At 36.6% G+C, this 22,380-nt stretch overlaps 1 protein-coding gene across 6 annotated transcripts in view; it reads left to right on the forward strand.

Moving 5' to 3' along the window:
- LOC115210282 (E3 SUMO-protein ligase PIAS2) overlaps positions 1 to 22,380 on the forward strand; it is a 150,395-nt gene that overhangs the window by 74,948 nt on the left and 53,067 nt on the right. For all 6 annotated transcript variants that reach the window (XR_003881433.2, XR_004998907.1, XM_029778780.2 and 3 more), the window contains one exon: positions 10,987 to 11,093. Coding sequence is in view for 4 of the 6 variants with exons in the window: in XM_029778780.2 (XP_029634640.1) it covers positions 10,987 to 11,093 (107 nt within the window). In the remaining 2 variants the exon portion in view is untranslated. The remainder of the gene's footprint in view (positions 1 to 10,986; positions 11,094 to 22,380) is intronic.

Consider the following 22,380-nt stretch of genomic DNA (forward strand, 5'->3'; position numbering starts at 1 on the left):
GGATGATGATGATAAATACATATGTATATATATATATATATGAGGGAGAAAATATATTTTAGTGTGTTTGTTAGCTTGATGAGTGATGCGAAACCAGTTCTTACTTTAATTATGTTGAAAAAAAAATCGTATTTTGTACAAAATTATATAATATCTTTATTATTACGACTCTCATATACTCCTTAATCCTGTAAAACAAATCTGTTTTTTTCATCTTTTCTCTTTCTGTGTGTGTGTGTGCATATATATATATATATATATATATATATATACACATACTTGGTGACCTTGTCAGTGCAGGTGCCACTTAAAAGCACCCAGTTCACACTGTAAAGTGGTTGGCATATGGAAAGGCATCCAGCTGTAAAAACCTTGCCAAAACTGACCTCGCCTGTAATTGTGTCACGTAAAAAGCACTAAGTCCACTCTGCTGAGTAGTTGGTGTTAGGAAGGGCATCCAGTTGTAAAAATCCTGCCAGAACAGTTACAGAAGTCTGGTGCAGGCTTCTGCCCAGCCAGCTCTTGTCAAACCATCCCACCCATGCCAGTGTGGAAGGCAGACATTAAACGATGATGATGATTTTATATATATTATATATATATATATATATATATATATATATATATATATATATATATACAACAAACCCATCCGATCGTGGCCGTTCGCCAGCCTCATCTGGCACCTGTGCCGGTGGCACATAAAGACACCATCCGAAGACCCGGCGACGTAGTCAGTCCACCTGTGCATACCTTCCCTCTTATGACACTTGTGAAGACCTGTTGAGGCAAGTGTTGACACTTGTGAAGACCTGTTGAGGCAAGTGAAAATCAAACCAAATCAAAATAGATGAATATCAATGGAATTTGTATCTTTGTGGTTCCAGTACCGTGGCACACAAGAAAACCATCCGAAGTGGCCGTAGCTGGTACCGCATCGACTGGCCTCCGTGCTGTGGGCACAACAAACACCATCTGATCGTGGCCGTTCGCCAGCCTCACCTGGCACCTGTGTCGGTGGCACATAAAAACCCATCCAAAGACCCGGCGACGTAGTCAGTCCACCTGTGCATACCTTCCCTCTTATGACACTTGTGAAGACCTGTTGAGGCAGAGGCAAGTGTGTGACACTTTGTGAAGACCTGTTGAGGCAGAGGCAAGTGTGTGACACTTGTGGAGACCTGTTGAGGCAAGTGTGTGACACGCGTGACACTTGTGAAGACCTGTTGAGGCAAGTGAAAATCAAACCAAATCAAAATAGATGAACATCAATGGAATTTGTATCTTTGTGGTTCCAGTACCGGTGGCACACAAGAAAACCATCCGATCGTGTGCCGTTCGCCAGCCACATCTGGCACCTGTGTCGGTGGCACATAAAGACACCATCCGAAGACCCGGCGACTAGACAGTCCACCTGTGCATACCTTCCTTCTTGTGACACTTGTGAAGACCTGTTGAGGCAAGTGACACTTGTGAAGACCTGTTGAGGCAAGTGAAAATCAAAAATCAAACAAAACAATCAATAGATGAACATAAATGGATTTGTATCTTTGTGTACCAGTGCCGGTGGCACACAAGAAAATCATCCGAACGTGGCCGTAGCCAGTACCGCATAGACTGGCCTCCGTGCTTTGGGGACTAACAACACCATCCGATCGTGGCCGTCCGCCAGCCTCATCTGGCACCTGTGTCGGTGGCACATAAAAACACCATCCGAGCGTGGCCGTCTGCCAGCCTCGTCTGGCACCTGCCAGCCTCATCTGGCACCTGTGTCGGTGGCACATAAAAAACCATCCGAGCGTGGCCGTCTGCCAGCCTCGTCTGGCACCTGTGTCGGTGGCACATAAAAACACCATCCGAGCGTGGCCGTTCGCCAGCCTCGCCTGGCACCTGTGTCGGTGGCACATAAAATCACCCACTACACTCTCGGAGTGGTTGGCGTTAGGAAGGGCATCCAGCTGTAGAAACACTGCCAGATCTGACTGGCCTGGTGCAGCCTTCGGGCTCCCCAGACCCCAGTTGAACCGTCCAACCCATGCTAGCATGGAAAACGGACGCTAAATGATGATGATGATGATGATGATGATAGGCACAGTTGTGTGTCATTCCTTGGCTTGATGTCTTCCAATAGTTGTAATTATCATCATCATACAAGTGATGCTCTTCATTTCCAGTCTTCTGTGAGGAATAGATGAATGGCTTGTGAGAGTTAGCAACTTTGGGATGAATTCAGTGTGTAAATAGGGAGCCACCTGGCCTCAAGATTCAACCCTCTTTTATTTATAATAGTCATCCCGGCCATAAAAGAGGAGTTTTAAGACAGGGTGCCCTAGTAGGACCGAAGGAAAAATTCCAGTTATGGAAGCAAAACCTGGAATCTTTGAGCTTCAAAGTTAATTTAGCAAAGACCAAAGTCTTAGTAAATAGGAAAACAGAAAGGACACTGCTACCATGAGAAAAAAGTCCTTGCTTGATAGAAAAAAGAGTGGGTAAAAATTTGATATAGTGCAATTTATGGACCAAACTATGGACATAAGCAGGTTAACAGAGAAAGCAAACTTTGTATGTGGTAAGACGCAGGTGCACATGGAAAATAGATACTCTCAAATTACTTAGGAGGATTTCTAGAGGTAACAGAAGCTTTCTGTTAACTAAGTGACCTAATTAGCTGTGGTACAGGATGATTTCAAAGATAGTTGCCTGAATAGGTTCAAGGGTCTATTACCTCTGTTAGTAGCTAAAGGTTTCTCTCTCAGATTGAAAAGCAGACAGTATGATACCTGAATATGAACTGGACCTTGAATGCAGAGGACCTGTGGAGACTAGAAAGAAAGAAAGAAAGCATGCTCTGCTGGAAGTGCATTGTCTGTGGATGGTCATTGCAGAAGAAATGTGTTGTTGAAAGAAAAACTGGGTGTGAGAAGAATCCGATGCAGTGTGTGCGAGAGAAGACTGTGCTGGTTTAGGCATGTGATGTATATGCATGAGGATAGTTGTATAAAGAAGTGCTGTTCATTCACAGTAGATGAAACCTGTGTAAGAACACCCAGGCCAACATAGGATGAGGTGGTGAAGGTTAATCCCAGGATGCTGAAATTCATGGAAGTGATGACGAAAGGATTGGTTGGCACTCAAGAAAACCTGCCCAGACACACATTGAGGTTTTTTGATCATATTGTGTATACATACAATTCAGCTCTTGCCAACATTAAAACTCCTTGTTTCTTCCCTCTCTCCCTTCTGTGTCACTTCCTATTGACAGCCACTCCTTATGTTTACTAATGATTACTTCATACCCTTCTTGGTATCCATCTCTTTTCCCCATTTGCAGCCTTTAAACCCACTCCTCATCACCCTGTCCTTAATCCTCTATTGTATCATCTGTGTTATTCTGTTGCTGTAAGAAATGAAAGCAGAACCTGTTACGATATACCACACTATATTACTATCCCTAGTGATATATGTATGTTCTAGACTATTGACTATCTTTATAGGCGGTGAGCTGGCAGAAACGTTAGCGCGCCAGGCGAAATGCGTAGCCGTATTTCATCTGTTGTTACATTCCGAGTTCAAATTCCGCCGAGGTCGACTTTGCCTTTCATCTTTTCGGGGTCGATAAATTAAGTACCAGTTACGCACTGGGGTCGATGTAATCAACTTAATCCGTTTGTCGGTCCTTGTTTGTCCCCTCTGTGTTAAGCTCCTTGTGGGTAGTAAAGAAATATATATTACTATCTCTACTTGCAGTCAGCATCTGTCTCTCATCTTTATCATCTCTGCTCAATGTTTATATCCATTTCTCAATCTCCTCCCACACTCTTACAACCTTTACTCATCACTTTCCCTGATTCTTCTGTATCCATGCATTCTTCTATACATCTCTTGGGCATGTTACCATGTATGTTCTAGACTATTGACACTTCCGTATTTCTCTCTCCTTGGGCACTACTTTGGCCTCTACCATCCACCTATGTATAATGTGTGCTCTGTTGTTGTGCTGGTACCATGAAAAGAGCACCTAGTATACTCTGTTAAGTGGTTAGTATCAAGGGCATCCAGCTGTAGATACTGTACCACAACTGAAAACTGGCATGCTGGAGCAAAATGGAGTCTTCTGATCCATTGAATCACTGTCAAAATATCCAATGCAGTAGAAATAAACTGAGACGGAGGTGTGTGTGTGTAAACACATAAGCACACATCATCATCATCATCAACGTTTAACATCCATTTTCCATGCTGGCATGGGTTGGACAGTTTGACTAAGGTCTGGAGAGCCAGCAGCTGCACCAGGCTCCAGTCTGATCTGGTAGTGTTTCTACAGCTGGACAGCCTTCCTAATGCCAACCACTCCAAGAGTGTTGTGGGTGCTTTTTACGTGCCACTGGCACAGGAGCCAATCAATCAGACCTGGCATCGATCACATTCGGATGGTGATTTTTATGTGCCACTGGCACAAGAGTCAGTCAGCAGGTACTGGCATTGGCCATGATCAGTTGGTGCTTTTTACATGCCACTGGCATGGGAGCCAATCAGATGGACCTGGCATCAACCACATTTGGATGGTGCTTTTTACGTGACACCGGCACTGGAGCCAGTCTGGGGGCACTGGCATTGGCCTCGATTGCTTGGTGCTTTTTATGTGCTGCCAGCATTGGTCACGTTCAGATAGTGCTTTTTATGTGCCACCAGAACAGGAGCCAGTCAGGGAGCACTGGCCCCAGCAACGATATTGGTTTTACTTGACTCAACAGGTCTTCTCAAGCATATCATATCGCCCAATGCATCAGGGATATTTTTAACAGGGCCGGACATGCGTGGCTGTGATCTCACTTTAGTTGCCAGGGTCTTCTCAATCACAGCATATCTCCAAAGGTCCCAGTCTCCTGTCATTGCCTCTGTGAGGCCCAATGTTTGAAGGTCATGTTTCACCACCTCATCCCATGTCTCCCTAGGTCTACCTCTTCCACAGTTAGGGAGTGGCACTTCCTCACACAGCTGTCTTCATTCATATGTAACACATGACCATACCAGCACAGTCACCTCTCTTGCACACCACATTTTCTGCTTCTTATTCCCAACTTTTCTCTCAGGGCGCTTACACTCCATTGCATATGCGCACTGACATTACACATCCAGCAGATCATACCAGCTTCATTTCTTTCAAGCCTACGCATGTCCTCAGCATTCATAGTCCATGTTTCACTGCCGTGTAGCATGGCAGTTCACACACATGCATCACACAGTCTACTTTTCACCCTGATCGAGAGACCCTTAATTGCCAGCAGAGGTAGGAGCTCCTTGAATTTTGCCCAGGCTATTCTTACTCTAGTTGCTGCACTCTCAGAGCAAACACCCCCACTACAGACTTGGTCGCCTAGGTAGCAGAAGCTATTAACTACTACTAGTTTCTCCCCCTGGCATATGATGGAATCTGTTTTCTGTACACCTTCAGTGTTTATTCCCCAGTGCATCTGCCACACACAAAAACTATTTTTCCTGTATTTAAAAGTCAGACATCAGTTAAAGGACTATATGGGCTCCTTTTACCTTATGTAGTCTACTAATGTCATTCTCTCACTACTTCTCATCTATTCATGTTACATATCAGCTTTCCTCTATATGTCAGTTAATGCTACTGGTATTAATGTTATCCAAGAAATTAGATTTAACTCATTTCCTCACCAACTGTTGCATGGCCTGTAAATTTTCTATTTAGTTTCACCATGGTTGCAGTCCAATGACTGAAGCGAGTAAAAGAGTAAAATAGCCGAATCTTGGGAAAATAAAGACAATGCAGTTTTGAGTACATTGCCTAACATTAGCTCTTATAAATTAACAGACCAGATAAATGGGCCCAACATTTTTGTGCAAGAAAGATGGAAATGTATGTGTGTGTGTGTGTGTGTAGATCTATTCATGCATAGGTGCATGGATATATACATACATACATTCTTTTATCTTGATATTTAGATTTTTTAAATAGAATTTTAGATAACATTCTTATTCTTTTCATATCTCATAAAAATTATTCTGTCACCTTTAGTTTAAACATCAGTAGATTTTGTCTTCAAAGGTTGTATTTGTACTTATATATACAGCACACATAATCACAGGCTAAAAACAAAGTGTTATTATAACATGAGATTCAATGTTTGCAACAAAAAAAATGTTTGTATAATAATCTGCCGTGAAATATGTTGCAATCAGTGTCAGGTCCAATTTGTTGGAGTGAGAGTTAATGTAGTGTCTGAGCCACTGAATAGTCACATGCAATGAAAAACAAAAACTGTTTTTCATTTGTGAAAACTTACACTAATGTGGAATATGTAGAGGGCAAAGGATATATGTTTGGTATTTTAAAGCTGACTTTGGGAATCAGTACAAAGTGCTGTGTGTGCGTGCTTGCACTTGGATGTGTGTGCATGTGTGTCATCATCATCAATCTAATATCCATCTCTTGGTTTTTTTCAATCCTTAGAGCATCAGTGAATTCTGTCCATGGTTTTCTCAAAGGTTTTCTCTATGCCCACATTGCAGTCTTATCTGTTAGATAATCATCATCATCATCATTTAACGTCCGCTTTCCATGCTAGCATGGGTTGGACGGTTCAACTGGGGTCTGGGAAGCCTGAAGGCTGCACCAGGCCAGTCAGATCTGGCAGTGTTTCTACAGCTGGATGCCCTTCCTAACGCCAACCACTCCGTGAGTGTAGTGGGTGCTTTTTATGTGCCACTGACACAGGTGCCAGACGAGGCTGGCGAACGGCCACGTCTGGCACCTGTGTCGGTGGCACATAAAAAGCAACCACTACACTCACGGAGTGGTTGGCGTTAGGAAGGGCATCCAAATGTCCATGTTGCAGTTCCATGTAGTAGAATGCACTATACATATCATTTCAGTAATCTTTTTCTAAGTTAATTTTTTTTTTTTACATATTTTACTTCAAACCTTCCTTTAGTTTCTACTTCACATTTCCTGTTTTTTTTATTGTCTACATCCCAGGTGTATTAAACTTTGGTGTCTGTTTAAATGGCTTTTCTTCTGTTGTACTATACATTTGCAGTAACTGTGTTTTCTTGCTAAATACTCCTGATTTTGTTTACTTTACCTTTATTCTCATACTGCAGGTCAGTCCTTTGTCTTTTTACCCTTCTGAAGTAGCATTGGCTGCATATATAAGTTTGTTGATGTTCATATTGATGCATCTTGGCAGGTCGTCTGAGTGCATAGATTAAATTGGCTAGAGAACAGTACATTATTTTGCCTGGCTTCCTAATTTTAAATTCTGAAGCATTTCTCCTTTTAGTTTTTATCATTGTTCTAATTATTTGGAGGTCTTTATCTCATACTTCAAGTTTTGTTACGCATTCAGTCCTCTTTGCATGTTCTGTTCTGCCATATGTATTGGTACAGTCTTTACACTTAGAACATTCTTGATCAAAAATCACTTTGCAGTTGACTTATTTCTTAAGTTATTCTTGATGTAATTTTGTTGCATGCATGCGTGTGCACATACATGCACACACACATGCATATCTTTCACTGATGTTAATTTACATTTTGGTAAAAAAAAATTTTTTTATTAATCTTTAATTAAAAATCCCTTGTAATATTTGTGGTACACCAAGTTACAGGAGTTCCTTTGTCTTTTTTGTTGTCAGAAATACATTGGAATATATAATCCTAGATGCTATGCTTCACAATTGTAATACAAAATGAAAAGTAATTGAATCCTAGGAAATAATCTTTCCTAATAATCCCAGTATAAAACATAGAAAAGGATTTTACTGTAATGGCAGTACCATTTATGCATGGGTTTCAAAATTTAGACCTTGGATTTGGCCTTGAAATTGTATATTCAGTGTAGAGAATTTACTACGTGGGCGCCTCGACTGGCATCCGTGTTGGTGACACGTAAAAAGCACCAACCGATTGTGGCCCTTTGCCAGCCTCCTCTGGCCCTTGTGTCGGTAGCATGTAAAAAGCACCCACTACACTCACGGAGTGGTTGGCGTTAGGAAGGGCATCCAGCTGTAGAAACACTGCCAGATCAGACTGGAGCCTGGCGCAGCCTCCTGGCTTCCCGGATGCAGGTCGAACCGTCCAACCCATGCTAGCATGGAAAACAGACGTTAAATGATGATGACGACGACGATGACAACTGCAGTTGGTCCATATCATGAATCATCTGAACAGTTTGATATGTGCTCTATTTAAAGATGAACATTATGATTACTCCTACGATGTTTATTTGCTTATAACTTTAAAACTTAATTTTGTCTCTTCAATTTTTAAAAATCATTTCTATCTGGTACAAGTGTGGACAGGGAGTGGAGAATAAGTATATATAGTACTTGTAAATGTTTTGGTGAGATAAAATGTATAGTTAGTGATAATTTAGCTTTTGAAAAGTAGTGTAAAGCAAAAGAATCAGATAATATAATACTCTTTCATATTTAATTGGAGAGGACGCACTGGAGAAACAATTTAGCTATTGGTGGAAATGCTTTTCCTAAGTACATTATTAGCATAAAGTTAAATAACTACAAACAGAAATTGGATCAAGGTTGTATGAATATTACATGGGAAAATGAGCAAAATTATTTATACTAGTCAAAAACGAAAGCAGAACACTTAAAAAAAAATTATATGTAATACAAATGATTAAGTAAGAAATTTTCTTTTGTTTTGTCCCCCGCCTCTTTGGGGGGGGTTAAGGAAAATGCATCATGAAGGAAACACACACACACTCACACACACTCTCTATCTATCTATCTCATACACACACTCACACAACTAAATTAAACTGCTTCAGTGAAACTTTAGTCTAGACAACATTGTGCAACCCCTGTTATTTTCCTGTTTAATTCCTATTTGAGTATTACCTAGTGCAAGTCAGATGGTGCAAATGTTAGAGCACTGAACTTGATACTTCACAGTATTTAGCTGGAACTAGTTTGAATTCATATTCTACAATAAAATACCTATCAGTGTTATACTGGTTTATATTTTCATATATATATAATTAATGTAGGATAAAATTTTTTTCGGGAAAAAAATTTCATCAATGGCCAGCATATCAAAGAATACCTTTAAAGGTTAAATTTATCTTGTAAATTATATATATATATATATATATATATATATACACACACACACATACATGCACACACATATATGTGTATATATAATGTTAAATTGGATGTTATTTTAGAGTAAGTCTGAAAGTAACAATGGAACATTTTGCTGATGGGGGTGCTCAGTAATGAGAGAAGAGTCAAGTTAATTATAAAATTCATGTTAATTAAGACTTCAAGTTTTGCCTCATAGCTTAGTCATCCAATCTCATTTGTCGAAGCTTCTTGTTTTCTGTAATAAAACTTGATGGCATGGTTTCGTGTTTGGTATTGATATATTTTTCATCAAGAACAAACTTTCAACAGGTTGCTTTATTGGTATCAGTGTCTGGTGCTTTTCACGAAAGGAGCAAATGTAAATGTTAAATTAAGGTTATTTAAAAGCTAGTTTAAGATTTAACAACAGAACATTTACCGATGGTGGTAATGCTCTGACTCATGACTGAAAGTCAAATTTATTGTTAAATTTGAAGTGGTTGCAACTTGTAAATTTCATCTGACAGTTTAGTCACCCGGACTGGTTGGATTTGCTGTTGAGTGAAACAAAAAATTCCAGTCAACCTGAATTTTACAATATATTCTTTTTGAATCTTTGTTACTATCTATTTGGTAAATTATGGACATGTTGTTTCTATGTACATATACAAATTATAACTCATTACTCTAAATTATTTTTTAAAATGGGCTGTGTGGTAAGTAGCTTGCTAACCAACCACATGGTTCCAGGTTCAGTCCCACTGCGTGGCATCTTGGGCAAGTGTCTTCTGCTATAGCCCCGGGCCGACCAATGCCTTGTGAGTGGATTTGGTAGACGGAAACTGAAAGAAGCCTGTCGTATATATGTACGTGTTTGTGTGTCTGTGTTTGTCCCTCTAGCATTGCTTGACAACCGATGCTGGTGTGTTTACGTCCCCGTCACTTAGCGGTTCGGCAAAAGAGACCGATAGAATAAGTTCCGGTGTCGATTTGCTCGATTAAAGGCGGTGCTCCAGCATGGCCGCAGTCAAATGACTGAAACAAGTAAAAGAGTAAAGAGTAACTCTAAAATTTAGACAATTGTAGGCTAGAGTTTTTTTTAGATTAAGCTTTTTTTTTTCCGTTTAGATACGTTATGTGATATGGGGGAGTGGCCTACTAAACAGTGATACGCTTAAAATTTTATGATAAAAATTATTTTAAAATCTTTCTATTTAGCAAATCTTCATTGAAAATTGATTACTGAATACAAACTATCTAAAAAATTTTCATTGGTAACTATGATAATGGAAAAACAAAGTTTTTATTGATCTGTGTTGTGTGCAAAATAGTTATATTAATCAAATCACTTAGATAAAACGATAATAGCTGATTTATATAATCACAATATTATTTCAGGTAGTATTAAATATAAACTTGTGAAATTACTAAGGTCTCATGTGTATGTATTTATATTAACAAAATATTTTGTTCTTTCATTTAATATATACTAAATTAGTTCTTAATAACATTGTTTCTAATAATGTTTCAATTGATTCATTTAACATTTTTCTATAGAAATATCTCAGTAAAACAAAAACTTAGTTTGTATAAAATTAATTTGTTTTCACATAGAAATTTCCCTTAATAGGTTTGAGGATCATATTTTCTTTCATCATGGACTTCATTTTATAAAATATCATACAGAAAAACAGAGAGAAAGGATTATGTATATTCAATTTGTATTTTGTCTTATTCTTGTACCAAAAGTATTTTATCTAAATGATTTGAAAATTTTCTTTTAAACTAGTTTGACATTCTAAATTATGTCAGCCTGTGTCCATATTAAATAAAGCAAAGAAAATAATAGTTCTCATACTTTACTTTCAGACGCCGATTTCCAAGCAGAAATACTAGCCCAAACCAAAATGCCACGTCTCAACCCAGTTCTGACTCTGGTTCGTCATCAAGCAATTTTCAGGGGAAACAAAGTTCTTGTAAGTTAAAATTTTAAACGTTTATTATCCTACAGGTTTTTCTACTTATTCTTCCTGGAGAGCTTGGAAGAACTCTTTTGCAGGTATAATGATAATAGTATTTAAATTTTTTTTTATCTTCTCTAGAGTTGACAATTTCAGCCTCACTGATTGAAAAGATTGAAATGCACTGAGTTATTATATATAAAATATTTTATTTCATTTTGGAAAAAATAATAATCAACAATCCAGGAAATATTTTTTAAAAAAAAGAAGAAAAAAAACCTTTGAAAGCTATGAATTAATTATACTATTTTCACATGATACAAGCTACATCTGTATTTTTATGCTAAGTTTAGTATGAATTGATTAGGTTAGTAACTGATCTTTTTTATTTCTATCTACACTGCATTCCAATCAACACTCTTCAATCACCTCCAGATGCTATATTTCTAGAGTAGATGGAGAAACAAAAATTGAAAACTAGCACCCTAAAGTACAATCTAGATGTAGCATCTTTACTTTAGATAATGTTGGTTTTGTGACATAGCATACAGGCTACCCCAAATAGATTAAGAGGAAGGTTGGCTGCGGTAGGATTCCAAACTCTGAATGGAAGGGACATAACTAAATGCTGCAAGTTATTTAGCCCAGCACTAGCATTAGAAGCCACTCTACTGTTCTTGTTTTAGATATTATTAAAACATTTGATGTGTAAATTTATATTGTGATGTATTTGTCCTTCTTTTTGTCAGAATGGTTATTATTTCATATAACATGGATTGTTTAACTTAAAGACATTACTATTAATAATACCTACATCAGCCATGTAGTCTCATAAAGCATTTCTTTAAGATGCCTGTCAGTTGTGGGTGTCACTCACAGAAAATCTCATGTATTTCTCATGTTTTAAGTAAACTGAGAAATGTGGAAATATGCTGCTCGAGGCACAGGCATGGCTGTATGGTTAAGAAGTTTGATCACAACTATATGGTTTCGGGTTCAGCCCCACTGCATGGTATCTTGGACATTTTCTACTCTGGTCTCAGTTTGACCAAAACCTTGTGAGTGAAATTTTAAGGGTGGAAGGTGTGTGATAGTCCATCATAGGTTCCATTTCTGTTTTTTAGTTTAACACTACCTGTGGTCCTCAAGTGTTTTAATAAACTTCCCCAGCAAGTATTCAAGCCAGGCCTCTAGTTTAAGTACAACTTCCTCCTTTTCTCCAATTCTCTGAGAGGCTCTGGGTGCTGCCCTTCTCTTACTAAAGCTATTAAAAAAAAAAAATAAAGGAACGTATTTAAATGGTTGCAATGAATGTAAACCCCTCACACTATGGGTATTTGTTTATTTTATTCATTCAGGAATTTTGTGGTACATATTAACTAATATACAGGTTGCAGAGTTTAAGATTTTAAATTAGGATCTTCTGTTCAGGAAAATTAAAAAATTTTTCTACAATATTTGAATTACTTATTGAACACTATTTAATCAATAGATATTTGTTATTTGCATATTTAACTAATTTAATAAAATATTGATTGATTGTTATGCTTCATGGATATGATGTTCAGTGTCATGTTTATGTACCCTTTTTTTCTCTCTTTTTTTTTTTTTTAATAATAAAAAAAATACTACTGTCTCATGTAGTAACTCCACATTTGGTTTGATTTCAGCTTAATAGCCAGCTAATTCCCACTAACAATGAAATTGTTCTGTATTAACCATCATCATCTCTCTTTACTATTTTTCTGTTCATTCATTGCTGCAACCCAATGGTAATTCCCTGCTTGGTAGATCATTTCATAAAACTAACAATTTTTCATTATTTTATCTGTTTTTTCATGAAAATAATTCAAATGCCAAACAAAAAAAAAATTAATAAAATGGAATAAAATTATAAAAAAACGCAAATGGAATGATTAAATTCTATTGAAATAATGTCGACATTGCAGGATATTTCTTAGATTATTCCACATTTTATTTATATATATCATTTTATCATTATTCTCATTCTAGTATGTTTTTGCATTTTTTGTGAAAGCAAAAAATTTCAAAACAAAATAAGCTCAACTTAAATTATAATCAAATGGTTTACAACTGTATAGTGTGGGAAATGTTAATCTTTTATGTAGAATATCAAGACATAAGTGTGGTGATGTTCATCTACTTCAAAGATAGATTATCATTTTCAGTTGTATTATAATCAGTCAATAGGAAGATAATGAATCAACTGGAAATTGTTTTTGATAAAGGGTGCCTCCCTCTTTTAGTACCACAAAAGCAATCTAACATCAAGAAGTTGAATTTAGAATTGAATGCCAAATTTAGGTACATCAACAATATGTTAGTTGCCGAACAACAAAGGCTGTTTCAGTTGGTTATAGCTAATCAATGATTCCCAGTTTAGATGTCATGAGGCAAACTCCAGTGTTTGAAATAGGATTATATTTTAATTGTTCACCAGTAAAATGAAATTTGTGGTCATTTCAATGTCATTTTAATTACTTTTTCTTTATACATCAGTTATCTCATTTTGTTTTCATAGGGGAGGGGGCGCAGGACATTGGCAAATTTTTTCTTATCTGCTTCCCCTCTGGCTAAATACACCTGCCTCCTAGCTTCCCTTCTGGCAGTCTGATACACTTCCCTGCTACCACCGTTCTTCCAGTCCTTCCAAGCCTGTTTCTTTTGTCTAATAACCCTGATGCAGCCTTCCGGCTTCACAGACCCCAGTTGAACCATCCAACCCATGCTAGCATGGAGACCGGACGCTAAATGATGATGATTGGCTTGAATTGGGTGGTTTTTAAAAGTTCATGATACTTGTATGAGTGGTTGGATTATTTTCTACCAGACTAACTCCTTAAGCTCTACTGTCATCAAAGTGTTTGAGTTAGACAGTAATTAAACATCTTAGGTAACTATGTGCCATATGTCATCAAAATTATTGAAACACAGTTTCTGATAATATTTCATGAGTGAAATAGAAAATGGATATTCACAGGGGAAATAGTGTTTCCTTTGTGGTTAGTGATAGCCACATAATCAGATTAGAGATTCAACTGTCAAGACAGTTTTAAAGTTGACCTGTTAATAGAATATGTGTCAAGAGAAATAGCTATTGAATTAAAAAAATAAGGCCTTTATAGATTTTCTTCATATAAATATTTTTTTGATTGATATTACATTTTGATGTCAGATGTCAAATATTGAATTCTCTGTACAAGTTTATATTGGAAAAAAGATCCAGTAAGGGATCCTACAAGAAATAACAACAAAATCTCCTTCAAAATCACACCCTACTTACTGTCTTGAGTAAAGGAAAGAATACATTGGACTATGCAGTACTACATACTCCTAAAAAACAGAATAGCCATTGATAACTGGAATGCATTTGGTGATTGGGCTTTTCAATCATTTTAAATTGGCCAAACACAACAATGTAGAAAAGCATAAACCAAAATATTATTGACATTTTCTTAGCATCATGTGAATGAGTGAAACAGATTGCTTGTTAGAGTAATGAATTTTACTACTGGATACTCTTCTTAACTCTAGCCACTTGACCCTGAAGTAAGAGTGAACACTTTGTTCAGTTAAACAAACTGGAGCATGTAGAAGTATATTCTGTTACACAGTATAAATAAGAGATCTCTATCAGTTCCATAATAAGTGTTCAGTTTGATTAATTGAACAATCAGCTTGTTGAATTATTTGCAAGTGGCTGAATATGTCACAGTTACATGTACCCTCTCTCTCTTTCGGAGAGGCACTGAGCAGCTATACGCACACATACACACACGGCAGTAACTTCCACCTACCGAATTCAATCACAAAGCTTTGGTCGACTCGGGGCTATAGTGGAAGACACCTACACAAAGTGCCACGCAGTGGGACTGAACCCGAAACCATGTAGCTAGGAAGCAAGCTCCCTAACCACCCTTAATGTAATTCTTAGGCAGAGTCAGCATGACACAGTGTGCAACAAGTGGAATTACTGAAATAAAACACCATTAATAAATTAATGATTTACTGAAATAATTGTCAGAAATGCATTATATATGCACATCCATCTCTCCAGGTTACTTGAACCCTAATAACAGTGAGTGTTTAAGCAGTATAATTGTGGACAGTTAATAACAGTACTCTTGCTAATGAAACCCCAATAGACCTCTCTATTTCAGACTACAAAGATATTGTGTATACACATAAGAAGTTTACATCTTCCTGTATACAGAGTTTGCTTAAAAAAACCAAGAGGTATATTCTGTGTGTATTAACTGGAAAGATAGTAAATAAATGTTCTGATACTTAACCATTGAGAAAACTAAAGGAAACCTTTAAGTGAAATGAATGCTACATTTGTATAGCAAGTGTGTTTTCTCACTATAAAGACTGGAAAACTATGAGTAGAGCTGGAGCTATACATAAACTATAGTATATAACATATCTCTATAGCAAAATTGGTGGTAATTATATATTTTTGTACAGTATCACTTGAAGAAAAAAGTTACTCTCAGAGCTGTATTAATACAGTACAGACCTACAGGTTGAAGAGTTGAAGTGTCGAAAAATTTTCATCCTGGTCTTTTGAAATAAGCATCGGAAAAAAAGTTCAGTGTATCACCTTTCTATACACCATCCAGATTACCTAATAAATGTTGTAACTTGAAAGATTCAGGATGGAAGAAGAATATGTATCCCCTTTTACACTGATCGACGATACATTTTTGAATAAGCAACAATATATTTATTACATATCGCTATTTGTTCAAATTGTTCTTACATAATATACTAGTCTTTACATAGTCTAAATTAACTAGTCATTGTACACTTATGATGTGTCCACATGTCAAAAGCTACAGCAACAACAATTTTTGACTTTGAAACTGTGATGTGACTGTATTCCACAGAAGCTCAAAAAAATATATATAATTATATAAAGACAAGTCCTGCATCATAAATGTTTTGATAACATATCCTTGTCCTTTAGCTATTATTGGTATTAAGAAGGGCATCCAGCCATAGAAACCATACCCCAAAAATGGACCATGTGTACAAGTTCTGTTCCTCTAACTCATCTAGGAGAACACTAAGTCTAAATAAGAACTTGAGCTGTGATGACTTATGGAACCCATTTTGCTACAAAAGCAGAAATAAAAGATGATGTTGATTGTCTTACAGCAATCCCTGGACACCAGTAGGTCATGAAGATGCTGCCTGATGTTCATCTCCAACTTACACGCATCCCATTGTTATTCATTTTTTTCTTTCTTTCTTTCTTTCTTTCTTTATTTTGCAGCATGGTATGATATAATTAATTGAAATAAAAAATAAATATTTTTGATCTTTTTAGACCTTTATAGACCCTTCTAGTTAAAAATGCACTTATGTCAATGATATTACTCCTGTACCCCTGCTGTTTAGAACTGTATCTATGCTTAGTAAACGTTTTTGGTGCAGATATGTGAATGGCTATTATAAGTAAAGCCGCATGCTTTTAGTGCTAGGATAAGGAAAAAAATATATTGACTCTTTGGCTAGTAGCATATCGATGAACCCAATTGTTAATCTCTCCTACCATTCAATAAAATGTGTTTACCTCTTTTCTGGAAAGCATGTGAGGAGGATTCAGCATATTTCATGACAATATACACTGACTTTTACTGGTAAGTGGGAAGAACTGTTGTTGAACCAACAAACAAGCAATGGAACATTATATGTATACTGCACAAAGAAAGAATGGAATGAGTGTGACATGAAGAAATGTTGAGAGATACTGTTGAATGTATTCAATATTCCCATTGGTGCATGTTAAATACATTTGAACCTGTTTTAAGTTAACTTAGTTAGTTAGTTAGTTAGTTAGTTAATTTTTTGGCTCAAAAAGCAAAAAGCAAGGCCATGTAGGGGGATATGGAGTTATGTACAGGATGGTGTTCATGTAAAGAGTTCAGGCCACTTGTGGTCAAGGGAGACTTTGAACCAAGCGGTCATCGGCATCTTCACCATCTCGTCCAGCAGCTTATTCCACGGATCCGCAACCCGGACGGAGAAAGCCCCTCTCCTTCGATTGAGATGAAATCGTCGCAGATAGAGCTTTTTGGAATGACCCCGCAGCCGACTTTAAATACAGCTGTTTATATTTTGATGAAGATTGCTTGGTAATCTGGGACAATAACAATAGATAGTTGTAACATGCTTAATCTGCAGTACAATATTTAATACTTTGTTGATAACTGCTTAACCAATGAATAAAGTGTGACGGTGGCCATGGCTACTTTATTTCAACTGTCACTCAACTCTAAATTAGAAAAGTTTTATATGTTGAGTTCACTTCATATTTTCAAATTTACCCTTGGTTCTTCTGCATTAATTATTCCTGATTAAGCTAAGATTTAAGATTTTGCATTTAGTTGAATCTCCTTTAAAATTTTATCTTAACACCTTTTCTTTTATCTTTTACTTGTTTCAGTCATTGGACTGCAGCCATGCTGGGGCACCACATTGAAGGGTTTTAGTTGAACAAATCAACCCCCATAGTTATTTTATCATTCACATAATCTTCAATTTTTATTTGTGTGACATTCTTTAAAAGTGTAGTTCATAATTCTTAGTTAAGAGTTCTTTTGAAATAAATCAGTTACGGTTCAAGAAAAGTTTCGGTTCATATTTAGTAGAAGCAAATGGTAGAACCAAGTAAAGCATTTCCCTCTCTCTCTTTCGGAGAGGCACTGAGCAGCTATACGCACACATACACACACGGCAGTAACTTCCACCTACCGAATTCAATCACAAAGCTTCGGTCGGCTCGGGGCTATAGTGGAAGACACTTACCCAAAGTGCCACGCAGTGGGACTGAACCCGAAACCATGTAGCTGGGAAGCAAGCTCCCTAACCACACAGCCATGCCCTACATTATGGCCTGATCGAAAAGGCCTGTCATTAAAGATGATCCAGTCATGACCACCTTATCTCTTTGTGCATCTATTAATGCATTGTCCAATGTATCCTCTTTTTTGAAGGTGGTAGGTTGTGATTTGAGAGGGATTTGGCTGCTATTACTCTCAACTTGAGCAACCATTTGGAGACTCTTTCATTGACAGAATGATGGTTAAGTTTGAGAGTTATAACCAATTGATTTGTGGAAACACGTAATCAAATGTCTCACAGCTATTATCAATTCTATGTAAGTAAACCTATGGGGCCTGGGTAGGTTGATTCTGCATTAACTGAAAAACTTATATCTACTCTAAGCTACTAAATTTCCTTGGGAGAAACAGACTTACATTAAATGTATTGAAGATAGTCATAAAAAAAATTTAATATATTAGCTATAATAATTTTTCTAATAGATAAACTTACATAGGTTGTTCAGTATACAGAAATAGATATATGAATTCTATAACTTCTACAGTATAGATACACAGAAATTGTCTCTGCTTCAATGGGAAATTAGCACCCTGTTGCCTCAACCACTGAAAGTATACCAATTCAAAAGTGTACTTAACAAATGTGAACATTGTACTGTATAGTATTGAATTTCTGAAGCTAGATATGATTGTAATTTTGTAGACGGAGTAATTTTAGTGCTTCTGTGTATATTAGTCTATATGATGTTCCCCTACATATGAAATAAACATTTCTTTTGATGTGTTATTATATACAGGAATCACGAAACTCAAAAACTATTGTTCAATATATCGACAACATATATTGTCATCAGTATTTTGCTTCTGTTTTTTATATATGCATGGGTTGGACAGTTCTTCTCTAGTACACCATCTTGCCAGTTGTTGCAGTTTCATATATTCTCCTCCATGAGATTCAACCTCCTAAAATCAGTTTTCACCAAATTTTCCCATGTTTTCCTCTTCCACTTTAATCACTTTCACTTAGCACTCTTTTACTCATTGTCACTCTCCACACACATCACACATCTGTACCGATGCAATTTTCTCTCTCACTACAGATGATTCCTCTTAAACCAAATTTCTTTTTCAATTCACTTGTTTTCTATTTTTCATGTACACTAACATGACACATTCCAGTGAAGTGTGCTTGCCTCATTTTTTCCTTATGTTATAGTTTTATAGGTGGTGTGCTTAAATTGTTTTAGGTGTGTGTTTTGGTGATTTTATTGGATAATAATTTAGCATGTGTGAACTTTGGCTCTTATATTTGTTTTTGTTTTATTTGAAACACATGGTTGATTGAAAGGTTTCCTTTGGTTGTTTAGGATGTTTTAGAAAGAATTAATTGGTTTAGAGTCATACTCTTACATACTTTTAACTAACTGATATTGACTTCAATGTTTCCATCTTAAATAGAAATTATCATGTATTGCAGATTATGCATAAAATTTTGGCACCTGTTTCGCAATTTTAAAATTGACAGTACTTAACAGTCAGCAGTGTATGGTATTCCTCTATGCACCAATGTTCAGGTTATGCAAGCATATTCAATTTCATGATCCCTTAATTTCCAAACAAATTGTGTTGAAATAAAGAATTTTTTCTGTTCTTCAACCCCAGTAAGTCTATATGTTGGTTGTATCATGTCTTAAATGTGTTTGTAGTGATTTTCTTGTAATTCCTCTTGGCGCCATATATGGGTATTATGCTTTCTCTCTCTCCCCACATATATATCATAACCTTAGGCACAGTCTTCTCAAGTGAATAATCTAAACATATGTACTTACTTGCTGAATGTTAAGATTGGGTTGGCTGGATGTGTATCTTGCATTTCTGGTATGAGATCCAGGAATTCATACTGTCCAGACAAGTCTAGCTCACTTTTACATTGTTGTTAATGAGTTTGTAGTATTTATCTATAGTTGAGAAATGTCTTTTGAATTGAAACAGAAAGTTCTTTGTTGATGATCATATTCATGGCAAAGGTGGATTGAACTCAAATTATTTTCCTCTTCCTGCTTCTGCTCTTGTGTAGTCAGTGTTCTTTGTATAACAGTTTCTTGCTAAAGCCATTTCATCAGTAAAATACATACACACGTGATTGCTCAAGAAATGAATTATACATATATATGTAATTCTACACTTGAGAATTATTCTATTTCCGGTTTTGACTGTGGTGTTTTCTAATAAATTTATTTAATTTTGCACAAGTAAATAAAGTGCGTGTGTACGTGCATGCATGTGTGAGATGATAAAGAAGCCATAAACATTCATGTTAATTAATTTAGATACAAATTAAACTCAAATATATTTTAAATAAATAACTTTAAAACTGAAAATGTTGGATGCTTCGGATGAGTGTTTCTGTGCCAAGTAAATGTTTTTAGAAGGTTGTAATTTCTTCCTCATGAAGTAAGAGTGGTTAAGAAGTTCATTTTGTGATCAGGAAGTCCTAGATTCAATCCTGCTGCATGGTATTCTGGGTGTCTTTGGCCTTTCATTGATCCAGGCATTGTGAGTGAAACTGCATCGGCGGAAACTTTCTGGAGGCCTACCAGATGGTTTGTACTGTACCTGTGATTTAAAGGCTCAACATATCACATTGATTCAGCCTTAGATTTACATGTAGAGCAACGTGCCTCTAGAATACTGAACCATTTGCTTATTAAATTTAATGATTAGGCTGTTTGTTAACTGAGCATGAGTATGCTCTTTGTTGAAATCATTAGAGCATCTGTCATCAAATAAGAATTATATTAGGTTCTGTGTGAACAGGGAAGTTAATGGAAAATCCTATTGAAATTAATTTCAGAAAAATATAGCATAAGCAGTTCCTTACAATAAAGAATGTTAATGATTGTTATACCTGAAAAACATTTTGCATATCCTTCCATTAAAAAGAGATTAAAACAAAAGATAATGAGAAACGTCAAACGTTTTGAGAAATTTAAAAATAATAGCCTTTATTTCAAACAGCAAATTGTAAGCTATTGTTAATTATTTTTTGTTTGGGGGTGGAGAGAAATCAAAATGAATAATGAAACTTGCTTTCATCTGCAACAGAACTATTCATAATAAAGTTGCCTGAAAATGTCCTTTATATTGATGTTGATCTACCAATCAAAGATTTGTGTTGTTGTTTCTGAGATGATGACCTTTTTTCTTTTTAATTAACTGCACCTGGCTGAGTAGGAGTAAAGTACATAGGTGAAAGTAATAATTTGCAGCAAGCAAGAAAACTAAAAGCAAATGCATTAATAGAAAAGATAAACCAAAAATTCCACATTTATTATTGCACATAACAAAACCTATATGAAGTGTGTTGGTGTAATACTAAATTTACTGTAGAGTATTTCATAACTTTATTAAATCTCAGAACGAGATGTAAACAGTAATCGCTCGACAATGTAAAGTATCATAGCCATCTCAATATGGCTAACCACAAAGAGGGGTGCTACTGTAGCTTTTTAGCCCCAGGAGATCATCGTCTCCAGCTGGCTTTAGACACAATACCTTATCATCATCATTGTTCGACCGTGGTCGAGACAATGGAATTTACCATGCTACGCCAGACTTCACGGTCCATCATGGCATTACGGAGGTCCTGTTGCTGGATGCCTGTATCCCTGGAGATTACATCAGGGTAGGAGAGTGTGCGCCCCCTGGTATTGCGAGTAGATGGCTTCCAGAGGAGAAGAGTAGAAATTACTTCTTTTTCAGCTCTACAACAATGTCCAGCAAACTGGACTCTCCTACCTTTCACAATACCTTATGGGCACAGAAATTGTGTCTAAAGCCAGCTGGAGACGATGATCTCCTGGGGCTAAAAAGCTACAGTAACACCCACCTTTGTGGTTAGCCATATTGAGATGGCTATGATACTTTACATATTTCATAACTGTTGGAGAGAAATGTTCTCTGACAGATTCAGTGGGGGACATGAATGGTGATAAAGTTGCTAACAAATTTCATAGAACTGCAACATTACTGAAATCTAAAATATTTGCAGTATGTAACATCACAGTTATGGTATTCACACCTCTGTTGATAATGGTCCAACAATATTTATATTTTGTTTTCAGTTTTTGGCTTAGAAAAAACTGTCACAGTTCATCTATAATTTACTTCTAAGCTGACTCCTTTCTTCTGGAATACTTCATAGAAGCTGGCTGTTGCCTCCCCTTCTCTCTCTCTCCCCCCTCCCTTTCTCTCATAGGAGTTGAATCAAGCAACATGGCTTTGCCCCTTTCATCCCATATTATTTACCCATTTCTGTTTCACAGGATCATCTCTTCCCTCATCTCAGATTTTTGCTAACTTCTTTATTCCAGTGTCAAATGAACACACGCATAGAACCTCCGTCTACATGCATGCATCACCCACAGGTTTAT

Source organism: Octopus sinensis, linkage group LG4, assembly GCF_006345805.1.
Source record: "Octopus sinensis linkage group LG4, ASM634580v1, whole genome shotgun sequence".
Taxonomy (NCBI): domain Eukaryota; kingdom Metazoa; phylum Mollusca; class Cephalopoda; order Octopoda; family Octopodidae; genus Octopus; species Octopus sinensis.